Source organism: Panthera leo, chromosome A3 (assembly GCF_018350215.1).
Source record: "Panthera leo isolate Ple1 chromosome A3, P.leo_Ple1_pat1.1, whole genome shotgun sequence".
NCBI lineage: Eukaryota > Metazoa > Chordata > Mammalia > Carnivora > Felidae > Panthera > Panthera leo.
In genome coordinates this window covers 33935655-33959480 of record NC_056681.1, presented here as the reverse complement: position 1 = coordinate 33959480, position 23826 = coordinate 33935655, and the positions used below count along the sequence as shown (strand labels likewise).

The following is a 23826-nucleotide window of genomic DNA, read 5'->3' as shown; positions in this document are numbered from 1 at the left end:
CTTCTCAGAGTCTTTCACAGAGTACAACATTTTAATTCTAAGGAGAGTCAACTTTTCTTTTTATGTATTATGTTCTTGGGGTCAAGTGGAAAAACTCTTTGCCTGGTCCTAGATCCAAAGATTTTCTTGATTCTTTTTTTCTAAAAGTTGTATAGTTTTATGTTTTACATTTATGTTCATAATCCATTTATGTTCATGTTGTATAAAGTGTGAGGTGTAGGTAGAGTTTCATTTTATTTATTTACTTATTTATTGCTTACAGATGTCCAATTTCTCCAGCATCACTTGTTAAAAGATTATCTCTTCCCCCATTAAACTGGTTTTGCTCCTTTGTCAAAAATCAGTTGGGCATAATTCTATGGGTCTGTTTCTGGGTTTCCAATGCTATTATCTTTAAGGTGATTATTCCTATGTTAGAGCTGGATTCTGCCATATTATTATTTGTTTTCTATTTGTTTATTCTGGTCCTCACTACTCTATTTTCCTTTCTTCCCTTCTTGGAGGTTACTTTACACTTTAGAATTCCATCTTTATTTTAAGTGGGTGTCTATACAGTTTTCAGAGTGGTTGCTCTGGCTATTACAACATATATATGTGACTATTATCAAAATGTGCATTTTTCAGTTTCATCATTCCTATGAATGATCGTTCTTTTTTAAAACTTCTATTTCTTTGCTGAGGTTTTCTACTTTTGCACTTGTTTCAAAAGATTCTTCAGTTTTTGAAGTATTTTTATGATGGTTACTTTAAAATCCTTGTCAGGTAATTCCAACATCTAATTTCTCTCAATGTTGGCATCATTAGATTGTCTTCTCTCATGCAAATTGTGACTTTGCTGGTTCTTGGTATGGTGGGCAATTTTCAATTATATCCTGGACATTTTGTCTATTACATTAGAAGACTCTGAATCCTATTTAAATCTTTTATTTTAGCAGGCAACCACCCTGCTTAGTTTATCATGTGGGCCGTGGTATACTTTTACAGGCTGTGGTTCCAGTGACAGTTCAATTTCCAGAGACTTTGCTGTTATTTTGGTCCAGTTGGTTTATCTGATCCCACTGGGACTCCCACAGGTCCTTGTGTCTGAGGGGGCAGAAGAGGTTTCTTCAGTCCAGATCCCCAGCATCTCTGGGCAGGGGAAGGAAGTCTCAGCCTCATGGGAACAAACGGTTCCCCAGACCAGGTTGCTTGTGGGGGGCTCCCTCTTGCCAGAGCCACCCAGCCACGCCCACATTGTGTCTCTTAATAGCGAGGTTTGAGGCCTGATGAGGAAGGACAGCACTGTTTCCTGGCCACTTATTATTAGCTGAGATCTCAATTGATCCCCCTTGCCAGTGGAGCTGGGCTCTCCTGGTGACAGTGGAAGGGCTCCCATTAGATCCATGAAAGGAAGGCCACCTTCTGTTTCTAGGTAAGGAGTCATGAAATGCTGGGCCTGGGTTGTTTGTTGTTTGGGGGGAACAGAAGACGCCCCTGATCCGTGCTGTTCCTCTAGACCTGAAAACAAATTCGTTTGCCTGCCTCTTAGGGACTTTCAGAGTTCTCTGCTGTTTGCCGCTTGCATTACTTCCAGGATTTATAGTGGTACTTAGTGTAGAAGAGCAGAGAGAAACAAATCTATGCCCTCTTGTCAAGATCATAAGTTTGAATGATCCTTTTTTGAAACACAAATTACTTACATCATTCCTTTGTTTAAAACCTTGTAACGGCTTCAGATTTTTTTCAGAGAAAAGCCGAAGTCCTTAAAATGATCTTAAAAAACCAACATAATTTGTCCTTGCCTTACAGTGACCTCTCTGACCTGGTCTCCTGTTTTTGCCCCAGCACCCCATTTACTTTCCCCAGCCAAATGGCCACTTTCCTGCTCATCAAACTCTCCAGAAATCACACAGCTTCACACTTATTAATTCTTTTGCCTAGAATAATCTTCCTCCCGATAGTCACATGGCTGGTTGCCCAGTTCCTTTAAATCTCTGCTCAAAATACCAGCTTTTCCGAGATGCCTTCCTGGAGTACCTTCACCATCACTCCCACCTTTTTACTTACTTACTATGCATCGAGGCAGCTTTGTGTTGTCTAGAAAAATGCCTGACACTTAGTAGGTGCTCAGTAACATGGCACTGAACAAATAACAGGATGCATATTCATGTGCAGTGACCCAGCTGTCACTTACCGTGGTTCAGAATGCTTCTGTTGTGGGAAAGAAATCACCCGGAAAGAAAGTGTACTTGAACCACTAGAATTTACAAAAGGCAACAGCCGGTGGGCCAGCTCTTGGCCAAGTGAACACTGAGAAGCACTTTATGCCCAGCGAGCAATCCTCAGTAAATGTAAATCCACTAAGGAAGCCCCACCCTACAGAGTCACCTGGCTTGTGTGGACTCTATGTTGACACAGTGGTACTCCCCATGGATGAAGTTCTGGCACAATAGGAGAATTAGTATAGGTTCTCGCTTTGAAAGATAGTAGTCATTCTTCATAGACCATGGACACAAATGACATAAAGAAGACAATAATGAAAAATAAAAAAAAATAATAATAATAATAATAATAATAAACATAGAGTGCTTCCAACATGATAAGCACTGGTCAAAACATATTCTATTAATTTATGTACTTTTCACAACAACCTTTCAAGGAAATGCAATTATCATGGTCTTTTTATATATGTGCAAACTGAGGTACAGAGAGGTTAAGTCACTTGCTCACAGTGACACAGCTCACAAGCTATAAGGCGAGGATTTGAACCTGGCAGATGGGTTTCAGAGTCTGTACTTTTAACTACCACCCTACATTGTAAAAGAAACAACCTAAATTTGTTTGGCTCCTACACATGAAGAAGAAAGAACTTAACTCATGAGCAAATAAAATGATAAATATATGTGAACTTCATTCCAAATTCATTTTCTCCAAACTTGAAGTTGAAGCTGACCTCTTAAGTAAAAGTTATACTTGCACTCAACTAAATGCATACAATTCAGAAGAGGAGCCTATAAAGATTTTTAAAGGTAGCATATTGTCTGTTATTTATGAAATGTCTACGTATACCAATGCAGTAGAAGAAAATCATATCCATTAACAATAGAGGAAGTTAACTCCCATTTGCCACATCGTTGTCAGGTTCCACATTGTCACTGTGAGAAGGCCAATTTAGCAAAAGCAACACTTGCTCTCTATGTCTGGTTGAAGCTATGTGAAACTGCCCTGTTTGATCGTTTTTTTTGACCTACAATTATGGCAATTTCACATGGTACAGCCTAATAGATACAGGCCTCTTTTTCTTTTCCTTCTTGAACTAAGTCTTTTTTATTCATGTTTTTATGTGTATATAGTCAGAGATTAAAGGTCACCTTGCTTCTATGTACCTGGCATACCCTTTTAATATAATATGCTTCTTCCAGATCAGAAAGCAGAAACCAGAATAATGCTCACTGCATAGGCTATTTTCTCCTGGTGTATTGATTTGTTTTCCTAAGAAGTTCAAAGCAATTATACTCTTTTTTCCACCCAGACTTTGCATGACTTAAAACTTAAATAGGATTTAAAATAAATCTGCAAATGGCATTATTTCCTATTCCAATTTTCCCACTTACATTTGAATGAAACTGTGATTTACTCTGAAGTTATACTTTCACATGCTTCCCCCTTCTTACCTCTGTTTTTAGACAGAGTTCATTACATGTGTTCTGTAAATACCTAAGTGTAACTACTTTAGGCTTTGAGATACTCTCTGAAAAAAAAAAAAAAAAACATGCCATTTTTTCCAGGGTCAGTAAGATTTTCTATCTGTCGTTAGGCAGATAGAATCATTTATTAATGTGAGCAGGCCTCTCCAGCTAGAGTTCTCAGATAGAGTAAGGAAGAACACATGGTAGGCACCCCAAAGGATGGGTGTATAGGGATCCCGGGAAGCCTGGGTGGAACACTGACACTGAGTAGTAGAGTGACAAAATCAGAGTCCCTCTGACTGTTCAGGCCATCTTCATGGCCATTCTTTTTTTGAAATTAAAAAAATAAATGTTTATGTATTTATTTTGAGAGAGAGAGAGAGCATGTGAGGGGCAGAGAGAAAGGGAAAGGGAGAGAATCCCAAGCAGGCTCCACACTGCCAGCACAGAGCCCAATGTGGGGCTCAAACTCACGAACTGTGAGATCATGACCTGAGCTGAAATCAAGAGTCGGACACTCAACTGAGCCACCCAGGAGCCCCTGTCATTCGTTTAATAAAAGAAGCCTTATTGAAAGCTACCAGAGACATGAAGAAAATCAGACATGGCTCCTGTTTTCAAAAAGGTACAGAACTTAATCTCATTTTCCAGAGCCAACCCAGCAAGTGGGCCCATCAAGACTGTCCAGAAACCTGGTTTGGGTCACCAACTGTTTTTCCCCCCTCAGCCTTCCATTTCTAAGGTTCACTGACACAGGTCACAGGCTCCATGTCCTTGCTGGGTTCAGGCATCTAGATCTGTATGCCAGAGCTCTGGGAGTCTAGTGGATATACTAGACTATTATAGCCACCTGATCTTCACTTACTCAGGAATACATCTGCAATCTGAGGCACTGGCGTTCCTTGGGCACCCCAACTTTTCAATCAAATTAGGTACAAAAAGATTTAAAACATGAACCAGAAGTACCTGAACACCTGTCATAGCTCAATAACGCACACAATATATATGCATTTGAATTTTACTAAATTTGATTAAAAATAGCAAGCAGACATGGAGCATTTATAGTTTATGCTGTGCCAAATGTTTCACATGCGTTATCTCATTTCATGCCCACAAGATTCTTATGAAATAGATGTATTATTCCCACTTGCAGAAGAAGAAACAAAAGCTCAGAGAGGTTAAAGCCTTCCTCAGGGACACATACAGTGTTTGAGCCAGGTTTTAGACCCAGGGAGTTGGATTTCAGTGTCCGTGATCGTACACAGGGTATCTCACAAAAGAACAATTACGGAGGTTATGCACTGATTCTACAAAGTAAGTAAAGAGATGGTAATGAACTGAACGTTTTAACCTCAGTGACTCCCCACCCTATACATTCACCAGATAATGGCCTTCCTTCCCTTTCACTGCATGCTCTGTTGGCTCAGTGGGATATAAATACGCTGATGCCTGCATCTTCCCAGAGCACACTCAGCTTAAAAAAAGATGAGCTCAGAGTAAGGACTGATCCCTTCCCGTGCTTCATTGACAAAACCTACCGAACTCTCCCTCAGTCAAACTCATGTGTTTCTCATCCCAGAAAAATGCACGTTGCGGCCCAGGCTAGAAGAAGAGATCTGGAATGATTTCCACCTCTCTACTATGGAAAATTCCCCATGATCATTTTCCTACAGTGAAGAATTCTGAGGTTTAATTTCCACTTTCCCAGTGTTCCTACAGATTTTGAATTGTTTCCATGTTCCCAACATAGGGATACTTTTAAAAAAGAAAAAACAGACTATATCAGGTACAGAAAAATCGCTTAGGAAAATTATTTAGGAAGAGAAAAACTAAAAAACATAAAAAGTGAGAGTGACATGAGCAAACTCTAGCCTTGAACATGGAAGAGTTCCCTCTTGTATTGCAATGGTCCTCAGCCAGACTCATCCTCAACACCTGTGAAAACATGTTTTGGTTTGAAAAGCCATTGCTAGGAGGGTGCTGCCCAAGTGCATCCTGGGTTGGAATGTGGCTCTACCTCCCCAACACCTCACAAGGATCTTTTCCTCTCTGAACATCAATTGAGGACCCCAAAGTCTAGGGTATGTTAAAAGACCCCCTATCTCACAGCTGTATTACACAAATAACACAAACACTTGGCTAACATATTTAGCATTGCCTCGATACTTCAGGAAGGTGAGGAACCCATTGGTTAGTTCTGCCCCATTGAGACACTCCACTCTTACAGAGAGAACCTTCCCTAGTTTGAGGAAACAATTCCTTTTCTGTATTTAATTGCAAAAGCAACCACAAATCATTCCCTTATGCGTATCCATGCCTCTTTGCAATGTGACTTTGCAGACCTTGTTATCAAGAATTAGCATCTGTTTCCCCACCCTATGAATGATTTGATTTGGCATGTACAATATGGCAGAAGTGCCGATATGGCCATTTTGAGTCTCCGGATGGGCAACTTACATCCATTCTCAGAACTCTACCAATCCACAAAGCTGGACTACTCTGCTGGAGAATGAGGGACCACATGGGCCAGATTCATGTCAGCCTAGCCATCCCAGCAGCAGCCTCAGTCATGAGAGGGCAGCCCTGATCAGCAGAGCCACACAGCCATTCCACAGCTAACTGTAGAAGCCAGAGGTGCCCAGCAGAACCAGAAAAACAACCTACCTGAGCCCACACCAATTTATCAACCCATACCGGAGTGATCTAAATAAATAGTTGTTGTTTTAAGGCACTAAGTTTTGGGGCTGTTTACTACACAGCAAAACGTTGGCTAATGTACGTATTCTATAAATAACTACAGCAGATAAGGAAGGTGGAAACATGATATGGGGGAAATCCCGCTCAGCACACAACTTAAAATTTATTAAGGAATGAGCAAACATTGCTCTTTCTTTTGTAAAGTAGATTTAGTTATGATATGTTCAACTACACCACTATATAACAACACAACTTGAATTTAATCACAAGTATTAAAAAAAATTACTTCCCTTTAGAAATGGCAATGTGATATAAGGGAATGAATGTTGGTTGGTAATGAAGAGATGTGCATTTTAACTTGGGTTCTTCTACTAGAAGCTGTATGACCATGCCAGATCCCACTCCCTGACCCTCAATTACTGGAGACAAAAATGAAGGGATTGGACATAATAACATTTAAGGCCTGTTCCGGTTCTAAAATGAAGGGGTTTATGGCATTTTTTTTGTCTGAAACATGAGCATATTTTTTATCACTACATTTCTAAGATGGAATAAGAACACTTCATTTAACCCTCCAAATAAGCCATTATCTTCAACATGCTCAGCACCGCTCCCAGTCATGAGGATATGGCAGTGAAGAGGATGGACATGCTTTAGTGGTATGCTGGAGCTTTCTTTTAAGCTCACAAGAACCAATTGTGTCCTTCTGTTCCCAAATCTGTGTTCAGTGATGATGCATTGGTAGCTTGAAATCAGACACTGGGGGGGTAAGAGGGAGAGGATATTTAAACCACGGAAATCAGCAAATGCTACAAATCGGTTTTCCCACCAGGACAGCCAGCCAGTTGTTAAACATTTACCAGGACAACAGTGGACTCTTCTCTCATTGAGTCAACATCCTACTAGGGGAGCTAGACATTACATTACGAAATATTTTATTACACTCAAGAAGTATGGTGAAGCAGCAGAGGGGGGAATGCATTAAGGCGACCACACGTACTCTCAGCAGAGGGAGGATACTGTAAAGACTTCATACAGAAAGGAACATATCACATGGGAGGAAATGGAGGAAGGCCAGTGTGGCTAGCATGGCTGGAGCACAAGAGCTTGAAGGGAAGGTGGAAGGAGGTGTTAAGAAAGACTTCCAGGATTCAGACTGTGCAACTCTGTAAAGGGGGTGCCTTTCATAAGGCAGCATGACCAAGGCAGGGGTAAGGGAGGAAGAAAATGAAGCCAGTCTTAGCACTGGGTTTCAGGTATCTCAGGGACCGGGTGTGGGGTGAGGTAAAATGTGGGCTGCTGCGTGCAGGTGGTAAATGCAGCTGGAAGTACAGATGAGATTCTGGTGAGTGGAGGGACTGCAAGTTCGAGCCAGCCAAGCAAACTGAGTGGTCATGGAAGTGGGAAAAAGCATGTGAGCAAAGAAGTCAAGAAAATGGGGCAAACAATGTAAAATTCTAATAAAAGATCAAGCCCACAGAGAGCTAATATGGCCGATAGGTTTTACCATATGAAGGTCATTGGTGGCTTTAGAAAAAGGTTTGGAGCAGTGATGGGGACAGAATGCATACTGATACGGGCTGAGGAGCCGGTGAAAGGTGAGAATAGAGAACAGAGGCAGAGCGTATAGGTAAAGTCTTTAAAGATGTTCTCTCTGAATGAAAAGGAGAAAGAAAGGAAAGCAGCCAGCTAGGGTCAAGAGAGGGTATACGGTTTTCTTTGAAGAGAGGAGAGGCCTGTCGTGTTTAATATTGATTGTACAGATCTGGTTAAAGGGAAATAGTGACAACACAAGAAAGGGAAGGGATTAATGTTAGTGTCAAATCAAGTCAGGGTCCAGGGCCAAAGAGGTAGGGATGGTCTGGGAGAGCAGGAGGGAAACAGGAGGAGAGAACAGCCGAAGACCAAGGTGGGCTGCCTGGGTTGATGTCAGGAAGGAGGTAGAGATGTCCTCCAGGACTTTCTCTCTCTTTTAAGAGGTAGGAAGCCACATAAACTACTAGGAGTGAGGCAGCCAGAGACTTGAACAAGGAGAAGGTTTTAGTGAATGAGTAACAGTAGGACAAGTCATTATCTTTCAATCCTGACAGACCTGGGTTCCACCACTTGGTAGCCTGTAACCTTAGACAAGTGATACCACCTTACTAAGTCTTACCCGTTTGGCCACCAATGGTTGAACAAGTACTATATACTAGCAGTGTACTAGAAATGCCAACAAAAATCTGATAAAGTCCTTGAATTCAAAGACTCCATCATCAATTGGGTGAGTAAAATAAGTCAGACAAAATTAACACAGCATTAAAATGGCTAAGGTGAAGGGAAGCATAAGGTATTCAGGAGCACAGAAGTAGGGGGGCATTCTAGACTGGCAGGATTAGAGACGACCTTCTAAGGAAAGAACCACTCTAGCTATAGCCTCAATTTCCCAAAGCAAAATGGAGAAAACAATCAATTGATTAATTAATGAGATAGTCAACATAAGGCACGTTGGCATGATGTCTACAACACAATTACCAATAAGTTCTACTTTCTTTCTCTAGAAATCCTTCCGGTATGATTGAGACTATTAGGCTAATCTACAGAGTTGTTAAAGACTTCCACTTTTTGCACACATTTTCAATTTTCTCGAAACGTATTCTTCCCTAAAGATGGTTAGAAGCCATTAAAATTATTCCTCATAGCGAAACTCCAACTTAGAAAAACATACAAAACAACTAACAATAATGTCTTACACAGGGAATTGTAGACACTAGGCATATAAAAATTTTACAAGTTCTATCTCTTCTTTTATTTCTCTTTCATGTTTATGAGCCAGATGCAGCTGGATTCTCGATACCTGAGTCCTTGCCTTCCTTTAAATAAATGAATGCTCAATGTATCAGTTAGCAATCTTGACTGTAAAAAGACAATATGCCATCTTAAACTGACTTAGACAATGAAGGGATTGATTAGCTCATGAAATAGAAATGGCCTGATCTGGCATCTCAGATGACATCAGAAGGATTTGGTTCTTCCTTGGCTTCTCCCCTGCAGGGTTAGTTTACCATTTAAGCTCCCAAGGTGACAATCAAATTATCCCAATATCTGTATTCATGAGAAGAAAATAACAAATTTGGTCCATGTAACATCCTTGCAGCACACGATCCAACAAAAGAGAAAAGTTCTTTCCCTTAAAGTCCAAGGAAACTTTCCCTTACTTTGGACTGGTTCTAAACAGACTATTCTGGAGCCAATCTCTATGCAGTGACCTCCATAGAACCTTCTGTAATGATGGAAACGTTCTCTAACTGCACCTGTTCGCAGGTAGCCACTGAGCACTCCAAAATATGGGTAATGTGATAGAGAAACTACTTTTTTATTCTATTTTAATTAATTAAAATTGAAATGTAAAAAGCAACATGTGTCTAGAGGCTCCTGTGTTAGACAGCACAGTTCTACAGTGAGGAAAGGGTGAGTTACACTGACTGGCTAAACTTGTCAGTGCCCACTGCCTTAAATTGAGGGTGAAGTTAATCCCATTCATTCCACAAAGGTAAGTCATTCTGCCTGGTGTCCCAGAGCCCACCATTTTTATTTCCCAGAGATTAATGGCCCAATTCAACGTGAAATCCTTTGCCGAGGAGTCATCTTTATAAATCTTACCTAGGACAATGCCACGTGAAAGTCACTTTGGAATAATAGCCTTTTAAAGCTGAGAGTGACCTCAGGGCTTGCACACTTTAGATCCATATTTCACAGAGAAGAAATGGGCTTGAAGCATCAATTGCTTTGATTATGGCGGTTATGAGAAGGGCCTGGATGTGCTGACCTTCAGCCATTTTTTTCACTGTAAAATCCAGTCCTTATGCTACAGCACTCCAAAAGGCCCACTGTGACAGAATTAACTTCATTCTACATGAAGCTTCATAATCACTGGTGTATTGAAGCTTCCGGGAAAGATTGTTACCACAGAGGTCTTATATTTTACACTCAAAAGTCTGAAGGAGCCTAAGAGGTAATATAAATAAGGTGGGCCAGCCAGTTGTGAACTGTGGCTGAGTGGACACCACCACATGTTGTGTCTAAAGCAGGCAGCCACCACCCACTCCAGCCAAATGTGGCCATCGGGGTGGGTCGGCCAGTATTGCCATGCCTTCAGATGAGAAATCCAGATTTGTGTATGAACTCCCCAGATTTTTTTAAATGCTGGCCTCTCACAGGGCTCCTGGGTGGCTCAGTTGGTTAAGCGTCTGACTTCAGCTCAGGACACAATCTTGCGATTCATGAGTTCAAGCCCCACATCAGGCTCTGTGCTGACAGCTTGGAGCCTGGAGCCTGCTTAAGATTCTGTGCCTCCCTCTCTCTCCAGCCTTCCCCTGCATTCCCTCTCTCTCTCTCTCTCTCTCTCTCTAAAAAATAAATAAACATTTAAAAAAATAAAATAAATTGGGGCGCCTGGGTGGCTCAGTCGGTTGAGCGTCCGACTTTGGCTCAGGTCATGATCTCGCGGTCTGTGAGTTCGAGCCCCGCGTCGGTCTCTGTGCTGACAGCTCAGAGCCTGGAGCCTGCTTCGGATTCTGTGTCTCCCTCTCTCTCTACCCCTCCCCTGCTCATGCTCTCTCTCTCTCTCTCTGTGTCAAAAATAAATACACATTAAAAATTTTTTTTAATAAATAAAATAAAATAATAAAATAAAATAAAATAAAAAATGCTGGCCTCTCATGTTTTACATTTTTAATGACTTATGCAGGCTAAACAAGATCTGTGAATAGGTTTAATTTCCAGTGTGTACCCTGTGATAGAAATTTATGAAGTCTGACCTGCTGAAAATGCAAGCCTTCAGAGTAGTTGCTGCTGGAGTTGTCCATGTGCTCCCATGAATGCCAGCTGACAGCTTCCAACTACAGCTATGTCTGAGGGCTTTCTTGAAGCCTGGGGCCCACTGCTGTAAAGCCCCCTTGGCCATGGAGAAGGGCTGGTGGCAACTTTAAGGCCCTAAGAGCCCAAGGGAGAGCTGCCTTCAGTCACTGACAGTTGAGAATTGGTGGGTAAATCCCACAGCTCCCAGGCTCCTCAACTGGGACAATTCCGAGGTGTGCTCTGCACTGTCTCCCAGAATTCCTCAGTGGTATGGAGCTTCAGATGCCCAGAGTGTAAAGTGGCATCTACTCTGGTATTCAGATAATTCAATATTCACAATACGGTGCCGAAACTGCTGCCCTCTTGCATAATGATGCCATGCTATAGGAACAAATGTTCGTCTAAAAATAGAATCCATTATGTATACCAGCAGAGTCGTTAGTTTCTTAGCATAGCAACTAGTTCTGCCCCATAAAACTTTTCATGGAGGCATTCTCTTCAAACAGGTGCAGTTGGCCGTGCGGCAATTCAATTTCCAGACTGCGGCGCCTACGTCAGCCGGGGGTTGGGGGGGGGGGGGGCGGTTTTGCACGCACCAAAGAGAAATCTCATGCGAAATCATTCTCATCCCAATCCATGTTCTTCATAGAAGACAGAACTGAAAGCCAAAAATTCTATTGGGAGACACATGAATTTTACCACTCTCAAATGTATTATGTAGGGGTGATTAAATCACAAGCTTCCTGTCACACCTGCATAGGATCTGGTTCTCTGGTTTCCCTGGTGGGCTTATGTGTCAATAAAGGAAGAGCCCTCCAAATTAATAAGAAATGACACGATGTTATAATTTAACAAGGTGATATCTGTTTTTGTATCGGTAATACAAATTTAAGTTATAAAATGACATAATTACATAAAATAATTTTTACAACCACATTTGCTTATTCAAGAGGGCAGAGAATTTAATTAAATATTGAATTCCAACAGCCACTTGGTCTAACAGAGGATCTAGAAAAACAAAAACATAAAGGTTAATAAGGGCTTCATTGCTGAGGACAGGTTTGGTAAGGATAAGACAAATAGCTCATACCTGGAACATTCAGAGAATGTAAAATGAAATGAATTTTAATCAACTGAATATAAAAAAATATCTATTTTGATTCAATCTTGGATACTGAGATTCTAAAAAATGCTAGTAATTTCCTGGCTTCCTAAGTACAGTATAGGGAATATTGTTCAATCATAGACAAATAATTCAAAATCTTGTAGGGCCTCTGGGTGCTCAGCTGAATATTACTTCTGACAAAAATTAGGCCATGGACAGGAAAGGTAGAGTGAACGCAGCCTCTCAGGAAGTTTACTGACTTAATTTGTGATGTCAGCTTGCTTTCTATCAGTGTTCACCTTGGCTGCACATTAGAATCAGATGACCACACCTCAGAGCAATTAAATCAGAGTCTCTGGGGAGGGGCCCAGGAACCAGCATTTTTGAAGCTCTCTGCATGATTTCAATGTGCAGTCCAAGTTGAGAGTCACTTCATACAGGCTGCCTCTTCTCCCGAATGTAAGAAGCCTACTGAGGTTTCTTTTTAAGCAAATTTTCCCAGAAAAATTAACTTTATACATTAAACAGATTTTTTAAAAAGCCAAGACATACAGCCCAACTACCTGGGTTCTAATCCTGCCTCTGCTAGTAACCAACTGCATGACCAGGGGTTATCATTGAAACTTTGTGTGTGCATGTCAAGGTCAATACCTATAAATGGGGCTAATAATAGCACTATCCTCAGAGGCTTTTGGAAAAGATTAAATGAGTGCATTTGCGTGCATGTGCGTGTGTGTGTGTGTGTGTGTGTGTGTGTGTGTTAGCACAGTGGCATGTGGAAGACATTCCTTATGTGTTTGCTGTTACTGGTGATGATGGTAGCCATGATAATAACAACAAGAATTCAAAGGTGTGTGCAAATTGAATTAGTGCATATTTAAAAAAATGTATTTATACAGAGAACAAACTGAGGGTGTATGGGGGTATGGGGGAGAAGGGAAAATGGGTGATGGGCATTGAGGAGGGAACTTGGGATGAGCACTGGGTGTTCCATGTAAATGATGAACCATGGGAATCTACCCCAAAAACCAAGAGCACACTTTATACACTGTATGTTAGCTAATTTGACAATAAATTATATTTAAAAATTAATTAATTAATTAATTAATTAAAATTTTAAAAATGTATTTATAATATTTTAACACCAACTTCGTAATAAATTGATTGTTCAATGTTGGTTTGTGTTTTCGTCTTTTTAAATAAGTTAAATAAAATAAACGATGATAAAATGGGAAAAAATGGGAAATAACTAATCATATTCTTTAGTCTATTTTAAGTGCTTAAGTGATTCAAACTACCCATCTAAATTTATTTTACCAAAAGGGAGAGAAAAAAAAATTGTCTTTCTGATTAAATATCGAAAAGGCTTGATGAGGACCCCATCTATAGGATCAAACCATCTTGGATTGACAAGCAAATAAACCAGAAAACAACCAAAAATGCTCATTCTATCTAAAACACCCATGAAGCGCCTGGGTGGCTCAGTCAGTTGAAGAGCCGACTTCAACTCAGGTCATGATCTCGCAGTCTGTGAGCTCGAGCCCTGCATCAGGCTCTGTGCTGACCGCTCAGAGCCTGGAGTCTGCTTCCGATTCTGTGTCTCCCTCTCTCTCTGCCCTTCCCCTGCTTGCTCTCTGTCTGTGTCTCTCTCTCAAAAACAATAAACATTAAAAAAAAATTTTTTTAATAAAAATAAAACGAAAATGCTGGTAATTCAAGCAAAGGAGCAAGACAAGGATCTGGGAATTCTATCCATAACAAAAGCAAATGGGGTTTTTTATATAACAGAAAACAAAATTATGAACAATGTACCAAATGCATTTCCTCCACCCAATCCTCCAATCCAGTGTCTCAAACTAATTTTGGTATCATACAATACAAATATCCCATTTTATAATAGCTTCATAGCATGGAAAGCATCCAATTTAATTTTTCCTTACAAGACTGGGAAGAGCTAAATATAAGCAACTCATAAAACTGAGGCAAAATTTTTAATTAAATTATATTAAGAGTAAAGTGTTTTGAATTAAGGCCAGAGTGTTTCATATTTCTAAACTCCGATCACAGTGTAGTCAAAAGAGCATCGCTGTCGTTATTGGTATGATGAAGTGAAGTGAAGGTGACTTGAAAATCATGTCAATGCACTTACACCCTACAAATAATCCCAAAGAAACTGCAATGACGCTGTTTCATAACCAGCCTGATTTTAAAAGACATCTTGAAGAGGTTACATTTCAGTTAGCAATCTTGCTGAAAATCCATGAATCACAACCTCCAAGAAGAATTTGTGAAAGATTCCATCATAATAACATTTCTTCTTACGTTGCATCTACATAGCCTAGGCAATCATAGTATTTGGTTATTCTACACTAGCTGGAGTTACTGAGGAAAAACCTTTGGGCTCAAGGCAGTAGCAAGAAGGTAGTGTTGAGAATACATGGAGCTTAATCTGAAAGTGGATTTGATGAGGGGAGATTCGTTCCTCAGCAATCAGACAGACCAATGACTAAATTACACTTGAAAACACTACAAGTTTAATCTCTAAGGATCTGATCAGTATGGAGGAGGAGAAGCTGCTTGATGTCAATATAGCTGTGATAATCCAAAAGTGATTTATATTAGGAAAAAAGACACAGACAGCCATGGTGGAGTCCAATTCTTCTTGTGAATAATACCTTTTTCTCTTATCCAAGACTTTAAATCATCTTAAAGCTTATTCCATGAGATGCTTTAGATTCCCGCGGGCCCGAGAAACTTTCATCTATGATGGAGTATTTATTAGTGAATTATCCTCAGAGGAAAATTATTCTAAACAATAAATCCCTTCTTTTGCCTTCCATGGCTCTGTTCCCAAAACATTATGAAATACATAAATAAACATCTTGTGTGCCCAAACAGACCTAAGCTTCAGTGCTTCAGATCAAAAGACCACAGCTGAGTCTAAACAGAAAACAAGTCACTAACACCTTGAAGACGAAAAAAATATATATTTAAAAATATACATAAATAGATGGTCAACTGGTTTTTGAAACAGCACATTTATGGTCCTTAACAATTAGTTAGAGACTAATTGCTTAGTCAGAGACTAGTTGTTTATTATATACCAATAATAAAAAGCCACCACAAATGACCTTGAAGGTGTTATGCTAAGTGAAATAAGCCATGGAAAGACAAATACTGCATGGTATCATTTATACACAGTATCTTAAAAAAAAAAAAAAAGTCAAACTCTAAACTCCTAAAAACACTACAAAAGTGGATGCCGGGGCTGGGCGTGGTGGGGGGCGGAATAGGAAGAGGTTGGTGAAAGGGTACAAGCTTTCAGCTAAAAGGTCAATAAGGTCTGAGGATATAACATAAAACATGTGACTATAGTTGAAGACGCTGTAGTATATAACTGAAACTTGCCAAGAGAGTAGAACTTAAACATTTTCACACAAACAGAAAAATAAATAAATCTGTGAGGTGATGGATGTGTTAATTAACTCCATGGGGATTATTTTCACAATGTCTACAGATACCAAATCCCCAAGATGTACACTTCAAATATCTTACAATTTTATTTGTCAGTAAATTATTGACTAATAACTCTGCCTCAATAAAGCCGAAATATTTAAAACTAAAATGAAATTTTAAAAATTAAATTAAAAAAAAAGACCCCACAAAGGATCTAAAGTTTACAACGTGCTAGGCATTGTGTTAGGCACTTCACATACCAAGTTTAACAACAGTCCTAAGGAAGTTATACCTCATCTTACAGCTGAAGAAATCGAGGCTTAGCTTGAGAAGAAATTCACCTGAGGTCACTCTTAATACAAGGTAAAGCAAGAGCTCGAACCCACATCTATCTGACTTTGCAGATGATTTTCTTAACTGGCTTCCAGCCTCCCAAATTAGGGTTGTTTTAAGAAAACTGCTTGGCTTAAAACAAAAGTATTCTTCTAATAGTTTCAGTGCCTCTTATGAAGAAATCTTTTTAATGCCCTTAATTAGGGGGCATCTATATTAAGATATCAAGCATTAAGCATCTATATTAAGCAGTTCCTAGAGACGGATTCTAGTAAAATTAGCTTATTTTAGAGGTGGTTCCAGGACAAATCAGGAATGAGGAATTGAGAGAGGAAGGGAAGGAAGGCCATAAATGATGTATTTGCATGCCAGTTACTGCTGTGGATGGTGGCTTAATCCCACCAAAGAGTCCTGGGGAAAAAAACATAAAGCTTGCACCTTTGCTTTATCCCACCCAAGAGCTGAAGGAACCGTGGTATTTGTCTATCAAACTCCTTTGCTTGGGGTTGTTGTTAATTCTCAGGAACTTCCAAGCAGCATCATGGGTAACAAAGTGAGCACTAGTGATCAGAAAAAGCAAAAGAATACAAGCGCTGGCCCCTAGGGTCCAATATGTGGCTTCTGGAGTCATAAGGATGTGGGTATAGACTTCATGCCACATCTACTCTATGAATCTCTTCAATAACGGGAATCGAATTCAGAAAAGTGAAGAAAAAGATTCAGTCCCTAGATGCTGCTGGTTAGTTAGTTGGCGATGTCTGGTGTACTGCTCCAGGCCAAAGAATGTTGCCAGCCCTCAGAAAGCAATCCTCACATGCATCGTGCTGTTTTCTAAGGTAATTTCAGTTATTGTTTCAGGCTTAGGGGAAAATTACCAAATAAAAATGAATGGAACTCATCTTTTTTAATTTATAACCACATCATTATGCTCAATAGACTGCTGAGTATCCTACCTCATTTACCATACACGAGAAAGGTCAACATTGATGCTTCTGGAATACACTAGAGAAGTATGTCCCAAAGAAGAAGCACCATTGCTAAATGATTAATGAAACAAGTGGTGCCTGGGGATTTTTTTGTGGAAGCCAGACTAAGTTTTTAATAGGATATTCCTAGAGTTTCCTATGGAGGTCTATGGTTCATCATTTATAATATTTGTGAACTCTGGACTCTCATGCTGAAAAAAATGTCATTGAGGCTTGTGTAAATATTTAATTTTTGAACTTTGCTTTTGAACTCTGTATAGCAATTTAAGATTACCGTAAGAGAATGCAGTCTATACTTGCCATTAAAAGAAACTTAATTATTGCTCTGTACAAGGATTCCAAATGGCATCTCATGCAAAATCACAGATCAGAAGAAAATGGCAGATGAAACAGATAGTAGAGCCAATCGCTCCTGTCTTAGGTCCCTCAAAATGACTCAACATGCAGATATTAATTTACATCTATGAACTAGGGTCATGGGTAAACAAACGGGGTTGTACTTATTAAATAAGAAAGTATGAAAGGCAGAAGATAAATGGAACAAAAATGAAGGGGGAAATAACATCTCAGAAGCCCACAGGCATTAAAACATAGGAACAGATCTATGGGCCATCTAACCAGGTGGTGGAGGTGTCTGTCAGTAGTAGGAGCACAATGGGAACATCATCTCAGGTCAACCTGACACCTCAGCTCCCTCCTCCCGCAGCCTCCACACCCTGAACTACAAAAATCCCACAGAAGAAAGGGTGCCATCGTAGCTAGCGCCAAACAGAAAGAACAGGGAACCACCAACACGTAAGGCTACCCATTGAAAGAAATTAAATTTAGGGGCACCCAACTGGCTCAGTCTGTTAAGCATCTGACTTCAGCTCAGATCATGATCTCACGGTTTGTGAGTTTGAGCCCCGTGTTGAGCTCTGTGCTGACAGCTCAGAGCCTGGAGCCTGCTTTGATTCTGTGTCTCCCTTTCTCTCTGCCCCTCCCCTCTTCACGCTCTCTCCCTCTCTCTCTCTCAAAAATAAATATTTTTAAAAAATAAAGAAATTAAATTTAGAGCCCCACCTCACACTAGTCCTCAAAACACATGACATGACTACTACGGTCTGAAAGTTTGCGTCCTCCCTACCCCCTCCCCCAAATCTATACTTGGAACACCTACTGTCCAAAGACAAGATTAGGAGGTGAGGTCTTTTGGAGGTGCTTAAGTCTTGAGAGCAGAGTCCTTGTGGATGTGATTAGTGTATAAAAGAGGCTCCAGAGACCTCCCCAGCCCCTTCCTCTCATGAGGATACAAAGAAAAGGCTCCAACCCGGAAGACGGCTCTAACCTTGGACTCCAGCCTCCAGAAATGTAAGAAATAAATATCTGTTGTTCATAAGATACCAAGTCTACGGTATTTTGTTATAGCAGCTTGAAGAGACTAAGATCGGAAACTTAAATTAATAATAATGATGGCCATAACGATGAGGAATAAGAAAGTCCTTAAGTAAAGCAAAAAGAAAAAAAAAAGGAATGAAATGTGAACACATCAAAATTGAAAATGGGAAAGTCATCTTTTGCCATGCATAAGTTAGAAATTAAGAAATTCAAAGACAAACCACAAACAGGAAGAAAGTATTTGCAACATCTATAACAGCTAAAGATTACCATCTAGAGTCCATAGAGCACCCTCAACAAGGAATATAAGCAAGGGACACAAGATTCATGTAAGAGAAAACAGGCACAGTCCATAAAGGCATAAAAAGAGACACATCTTACCATCAAGGCAGACACTGGCAAATCAAAACAGAGATAAAACAGCTGCATCAATACATGCAAATATACATAAATGCAAAAATAAAAGGTTTCTTAATAATGTTGGTGAGGCCTGAAGAAACAGTTCCTCTCACACACCACTGATAGGGGTATAAAATGATGCAACTATTAACTAAAATTTAGGATATGTATAGCCTTCAATCAGCAATTGTAGTTCTGAAAATTTACCTCAGGGAACCCCTGACCCATCTACCCAGAGAGGGCTATGCAGGCTGACTATTACCCTGTATTACAGGATTGTTCCCTGTAGCCCCAAATTAGAAACAAACACCCACAGTCCACCAGTGAGAAATTATTATTAAATAAAATTTGGTAATCCATTCCACAGGATATGACAGGGAAATTTAAAAGTAAGAGGTAGATCTACATGTACTTACATGAAAAGTTCTCTAAGACAAACTAATAAAGTAAAACACAAGTTGGTGAAACAGTAAAAACGATATGGTGGTATTTAGGATACAAACAGATATAAACAAAACAAAATGAACTATTTCCATAGATATGCATGTAAAATTCCTTCAGAGGAGACAGGGAACGCTACCATGGAACTGTTACCAGTGGTTGACCCTGGAGGGTACACTAAGATTGGGTCAAAGAAGGAGGGGCTAAGGGCATTTACACTACTTTATTCTCTAATGCAAAGAACACATTTGTGCGTTCTTCACAAAATTAAAAATAAATAAAATCTGTAACAACAAAAAAGAGAAAGTAGTAGGAGTCCTACATTTAAAATGTGTCTTTTTCCTCCTATTCCTTTTTGATGTAATGTAATTATGTGCTCCTCTCCTCTCTCCTTCCAAGCTCCTGCTTTAGGGATACAAGGAGGAGTCTGCTGGGCTGGACTTCTTGGATCTGAACTAGTAGTAACTAGTTTTATTTTTACACCAACCTTGGCACAGAAGCAGGGTATCGAGTTGCAAGGCATAGGTCTACTTTGTTTCATCTTCTAGCAGAATAGGTTTGTTTTAGCTCTTTAACATTGACTTCTTTTTTCTTCTTTAGCTTTTCCTCCAAAATTGTGATGCAGATACTTCCTGTAGTTACATGGTTTTCATGGCTGATACTTCCTGTGTTGGTTCCTTGTCCCAATCTGGCATAGCTCCAAAGAAAAGTCATAGACTGATGCCAGCAACCCCTTACATACTCCAGCCGTGCAGGAGCCCCTCTCACCCACAATTACAGATAAGCTCATCCTCTTGACCTAACAGACACTGACATAAGAAAAACCACCGTGCTTAGAACAGTCTTATTCAGAAACATGCTGTTGCTACTTGCAGTCAATAAGATGTACAGAGCCAACAGTAAAGAAGAAAGTGATTAAAATAAGGCCAGAGCTGGTACGAAGAATGAACATATATCCCTTAAGATCATGGTCATGTTTATCTGCTTCCCCCAACCTCAAATATTTTTTCAATGTTTCACCAAAGCACATGTTTGCTACCTAAAAATGACTTGCTACTAGCTCTAGTTTTTTAATTCCTAAATCTATCATCTGTGCTGTCTGTCTTCTTTGCCACCCATCATTTCTATGATGAAAAATCAAAGGGGGAGTTAGAGGAAGGGAGCATGTCACTGTCTATGGAGGATGAATTCAGTGGCGCAAAATCAGTGGCTGTGGTCTACAGTAGAATGGATAGTAAGGTACAATGTATAATTTGGGGTGGTATCATGTAGCCGCTACAGGAGAAATGACATGGGTAAGACATTGAGTAAAATGTGAGAATTTTCCTCCAGTGCTATAAAAAGAAAGATCTTGTAACAAGAGCTTCTTTCCCAAGAGCTTCTTAAAGCCACTCAGCTCGCCTCTGAGCAGACCAGGCGTCGTTTTGGCACAGGCTCCGTGGACAAAGGAGAAATTAGGTAGGAAGAAGCCCAAAGGGAGAAGAGAGGTACATTATAATAAATGCCAATGCACACTTCCAAACCAAAGGAAAACACAGTGTGTAAAATCAATGAATAAACTTACAAGTATTTTTTTTTTCTCTGAGACATCTCTGTAATATATGTGATAGATTCACATCACTAAGAGTCACTGTTTGAAAAAAATATTTTGAAGAAAGTGGGCCTCTAAGTAACATCATGATTGCACCTCTCAGCCAGGTACCATCAAATGATCCTATGCAAAAACAGCGACTAAAAGCTTGGCTTCCCACCCCTCATTTGAGAGCACCATCTTCTAGCATACATTTCCTCTAATATATCACTTACACCCGTCCATCTCCTAGAAGTGGATGTATCACTCCTTCTGGCTCCAAGACCGGGCATAAAGCCAGAAGAAAATGACAAACTTGGAAGCAATGAAAGTTTAATTTTTTTTTCTTAAATCCTCTCATCTTTTGTATACTGATATATGATCATTGACTAAAAAATAAACCTCGTAACTCTGATCTATGAAAATGGGATGACTTCGGTATTTAAAAAGTGAAAAATGAAATTTACTATCTTCTTAGGTAGAACTGTAAGATTAATATCCATGAGAGGAAAAGTAATAAAGAGATAAAAGGAATTGCTAACATATTATCTGTTTCAATTGGTCATAAACAGCACTACAAGCAAGAGAAAACGGTTGTGGTAAAAATCTGAAATAAATTTTCCCACATCTGAAAATAGACATAAGTCAAAATCCTGGGTTCTCAGAACAATAGACATGCATCAAAGAACCTTCGGTCCTAAACCCTTTCTCTTTCTTAAGCAAAGAAATATTTATGATTGGTCTTAGAAGGGAGTTTAACTGAGTTGCCATGAATTATTAAAAAACCCCAAAATACCTTCTGTTGCTTTTATAGAAGCTTGATTTACAAGCTGAAAAATCAAACTGACAGTTAAGTCCCTTGTACAAATACCCAACCTTTAAAAATGCCCTAGGCATTATAAATATATCTTTCATGAATATAGCTGCAACAGTTCTAAAAATAGCTTTTAGGAGGAAAAAAAAAATTCTTTCAAGCCATTGTTTTATACATAACAGCAGGAAACCAAACAGAATGTCAAACCCAAAGTGATTAACACACCCAGTAATAAACATGAACATTAAGTAGCAAGTCTTGCAAATGAAATTCATTTTTTTGACATTAGCTTAGAGTCTATGGTTTAGCCCTAGATCTATTGCCAGAGATGATTCCAGGGCACCCATATTCAAAAAGTAATTCGAGGGCTACAGGGCTAAAATTCGCCTTTTAGATGAGTGTAAACAGACACGTTCAGGACTGGCCCTGGGAGGGAGGTATTACCATCCAGCACCCTGAGAGTTTCCTCCAGGCTCCACCCTGACCCCAAATATGCCATTTCACACAGCCAGTTCCAGACCACTGCTCACAGGTGAAGTCCAGGTTGCCCCAAAGGCAGAAGGAAAGGCCAACAAATTTCAGTAACTTTGGCAATAGTGACCTAACTCAAGGATGTGAAAAGACTAAGAGCCCTTCACAATGTGGTACCTGGTATTTTATTGGTTTAAATATGTATTTAGCACTCTCAATAAAGCTTACCCATCTCTCCAAATAACAGAGCTTATAGGGTCACAACATTCTGTGTTCTGTGGCCTCACAGGTTCAAGTCCAGAACCACTGTTTCTTGAAATAATAACTACTTTCTATGAATATTTTTCTGCCCATTAAACCCCAAATAAATCTTGTGATTTGCAGACATTCTATTTAATAATTCAATATGGAATTATCTCAATTGGCTTCATAATAAATGAGATCCTAAACTCATGAAATGGTAGACAGAAAGCTAAATATGAAAAAAAAAATCTTGAAACACTGAAGGTATAAGCTAAAGGAATCTTATTCTGAATTTTCTAATGTGAATAAATGATCAAGACCAAATTCCTGTGCCAAGGCCAGGCGAACCCTTAATAAGCAGCAAAGGGGAGAAGGAAGAGAAAAGGAAAGCCAAACTTATAATGTGGGTCACAAGTGATTTTCTCATCATTTTTCTTTATTCTTTATGAGTAGAACTGGAGGGGGGATTTAAGTCACTAATACTGGCTAATTTTCTTCTACAACAAATGTAATTCACATTTCCACGTTCTTGTCCTGAAAAAATGGCAATTGTTCTAGGATTCAGCATATCTAATACTTTGGGCTAGAATCCTTGGAAACTCCTAAGACATTTATTTCTAAGTAGAATCTTTAAATAAATTACAAAGGGTCATGCATGAAATGGATATACTTATGGAGGTAACTTAAATACTTTGCAAATCAGCAACAAACTAGAAAATGTAAGAAAGACATATCTCACTTTTTACCTTATTTTGATCTGTCCAGTAAAAGAAAAATCCCTGAGGGTCAGTCCTCAAAATAATTGGAGTGACAATAGTGGAGTCCTAGAAATATAAGAAAAAACACAAATATCAACATATATCATTGTAGGAAGTCCTACCCAGGAGTTACTTAGCAAGTAATAGTTGTTATGAGTTTCTCAAGGGTCAGCAATTATTAGTAAAAGTTTCAAAAAACTAGACATGGCATCCTCACTTCACAGCATTATTAATTACATAAGTAAGCTTCTTTACTAATAATTAGAATATCTGTGCATTACTTATAAAAGAAAAGCCCAGGTACGCACATATTTATGAAGACAAATTGACATGTTTTCTATTCAAAGCTCTAATTTTCCAAATAATTTTAATATTAAACATCATTACATATTTTATATGATTAAAATTAATTAAAATCCATGCTTGAAGGTAATATTTTAAATTACATTTGTTCTATAAAATTATTTTTTATTGTACTAAAGAGAGTAAACATATTATTTGGGCATTGCTGTTTCCAAGGTAACAATAAATAAGGCCATGGTCTACATTTTCAGAAAGATATACACAAAATTGTTGCAAATTTAAATTTCACAAGATGAAATAAAACATCATAGACAAATAGTCTTCGGGAGTTTAAAGCATGTACATTATAAAGCAAAAACAGCATGC

The 23826-nt window shown here is 39.2% G+C and overlaps 1 protein-coding gene across 1 annotated transcript in view; it reads right to left on the bottom strand.

The window, feature by feature from the left end:
- The window catches only part of PLCB1 (phospholipase C beta 1), a 697918-nt gene that overhangs the window by 657053 nt on the left and 17039 nt on the right, over nt 1-23826 (bottom strand). Inside the window, exon 2 of the mRNA XM_042931600.1 lies at nt 23146-23223. Within this exon, the coding sequence (XP_042787534.1) occupies nt 23146-23223 (78 nt within the window). The remainder of the gene's footprint in view (nt 1-23145; nt 23224-23826) is intronic.